General features: G+C 62.9%; 1 protein-coding gene across 1 annotated transcript in view; it reads left to right on the top strand.

The window, feature by feature from the left end:
* Positions 1-1,716, top strand: part of CDHR1 (cadherin related family member 1) — a gene marked incomplete at its 5' end in the record, with an annotated part of 23,420 nt that overhangs the window by 8,674 nt on the left and 13,030 nt on the right. Inside the window, one exon of the mRNA XM_015558664.1 lies at positions 932-1,010. Within this exon, the coding sequence (XP_015414150.1) occupies positions 932-1,010 (79 nt within the window). The remainder of the gene's footprint in view (positions 1-931; positions 1,011-1,716) is intronic.

Here is a 1,716-nt window from a genome sequence, read left to right as displayed (position 1 = left end):
CGCCCCCGCCCCCGCCCCCAGCACTGCCTTATCCCTCTGCCTGAAACATGCCCTCGCCCTAAGGCCCTTGCCCCTCTCATAGCTGGGTTGAGGGGGGAGCCCCCCTCCCTGCTCTCACGCTATGCACCCCCTCATGGGCATGCCCTCCTTCCAGGGTATGCCCCACAGGGTCCCCCAGGCCACAGCTCCAGACTTCCAGGGGGAGCTTGAGGCCTCCTGTGGGATCGAGCTGCATGCCCCATCTTCACTTCCCCAGTTTTGGATGATTCTTGACCTTGTAGAGCAATGGAAACCCTTACTGAGGACCATTCCCATGCCAGGCCCAATCGAAAATGCTCCCCTCCAGCTGGGCGCTGGCAGGAGGGAGGGAGAGAGGGAGGGGGGTAGGAAGGGAAGGAGGGAGAGGTGCCAGCCTCCTCCCCACCCCTCCCCGCTGGGACTGGCAGGTATGGGGGTGTCCTCTGTGCTGCTGAGGAGAGAGCACAGAAGGGGTGCCAGGCCAAGGTCAGCAGGGCTTGTCTAGCTGTGTGCCTGGGCCACACCCTCAAACAGCACCCTGGGGCCCAGGTAAAAGCTTGATCCTGCTCTTTACATGGGACCCTGCTGTGCTGGCCGCTCCCACCAGCCTCCTGCCTCCCCTCTGATACCTCCAAAGGCAAAGCATGGGTGAGCAGAGGGGTGAAGCTGGAGGTGGGGACGGGGCTGAGGGCTGAGTGGGGGATGTGGGGAAGGAGGCAAAGTAAGAGACGTGTGGCTGAGGGTCCCTGCAAGGCCAGCGGTTCTGTGAACTCCCCAGAGAAGAGGGGCCCACAGAGGCTGGAGGCCAGCTCTATCGTTGAGTGAGGCCAGCACCTCCCGGGCCTGACGGGTCAACATCTGGGGTGGGGCCCCAGCACCACCCCAGCCTCCAGCCCCTGCTCCTGTTCCCAAGGGCTCTGAGGTGCTGACAGTGGTCGCCATGGATGGAGACAGGGGCAAACCCAACCACCTTTTCTACAGCCTCGTGAATGGTGAGTCGGGCATGTTTGGGGACACCTCCGTGGCAGCAGCTCTGACCCTGGGCAGCCAGAGCACGTTCCCAGCTCCTGGCGTCCAGTTGCCACGGGCAGAGCCCAGTGCGGAGGGCAGGCCGGCCTCAGTGGGCAGCAGCCCTTGTGTGTGGCCTCGGCCCGCCTGGCATTAGGGCCAGTTGCAGGGAGAGAAGCTTTTGGGTGGGGACTGAGAACAAAGGGCAGGCAGGTTCATGTTCCTTCTGTTCCCAGAAAGGGGCCTGGCCCTGAGCCGTCTGCCTGGGGTCAGCCGGCCGGTAGCATGTGGGTTCTTGACTTTGTGCAGGAAAGTTTTCACAGCACGAGCCCAGGTGACTGTGAGGCAACGTTTATTAAAGCCGGGACGGAAAACAAAGGGTTTCCAATAGAAGAAGCAACAGGGGCTCCCCGCTGGGCTGCTGGCCCTCTGGGGAGTCAGAGAAAAGGGGGTCTTGGGGTCAGGTGGAGGGGACTAGCCTGGGAGGAGCTGCCACTGCCCATTGCTCCCCAGGTTGCAGCCTCGTGGGGTCCCTCAGAGCAGAACTGCTTGGCTGTGGGGAAGGAGAAGGGGTGGCAATGGCGGCGGCTCCCTGGGGAGAGCGCTGGGTCCTTTGTCTTGGGGGTTATTTCTCTCGCAGGCAGGAATCTGAGGGGAGGCCTGGGGTGGGTTCCAGCAGAACACTCACCA

Source organism: Myotis davidii, unplaced genomic scaffold (genome assembly GCF_000327345.1).
Source record: "Myotis davidii unplaced genomic scaffold, ASM32734v1 scaffold2414, whole genome shotgun sequence".
Lineage (NCBI taxonomy): Eukaryota > Metazoa > Chordata > Mammalia > Chiroptera > Vespertilionidae > Myotis > Myotis davidii.
This window is presented reverse-complemented; position numbering and strand designations above follow the sequence as displayed.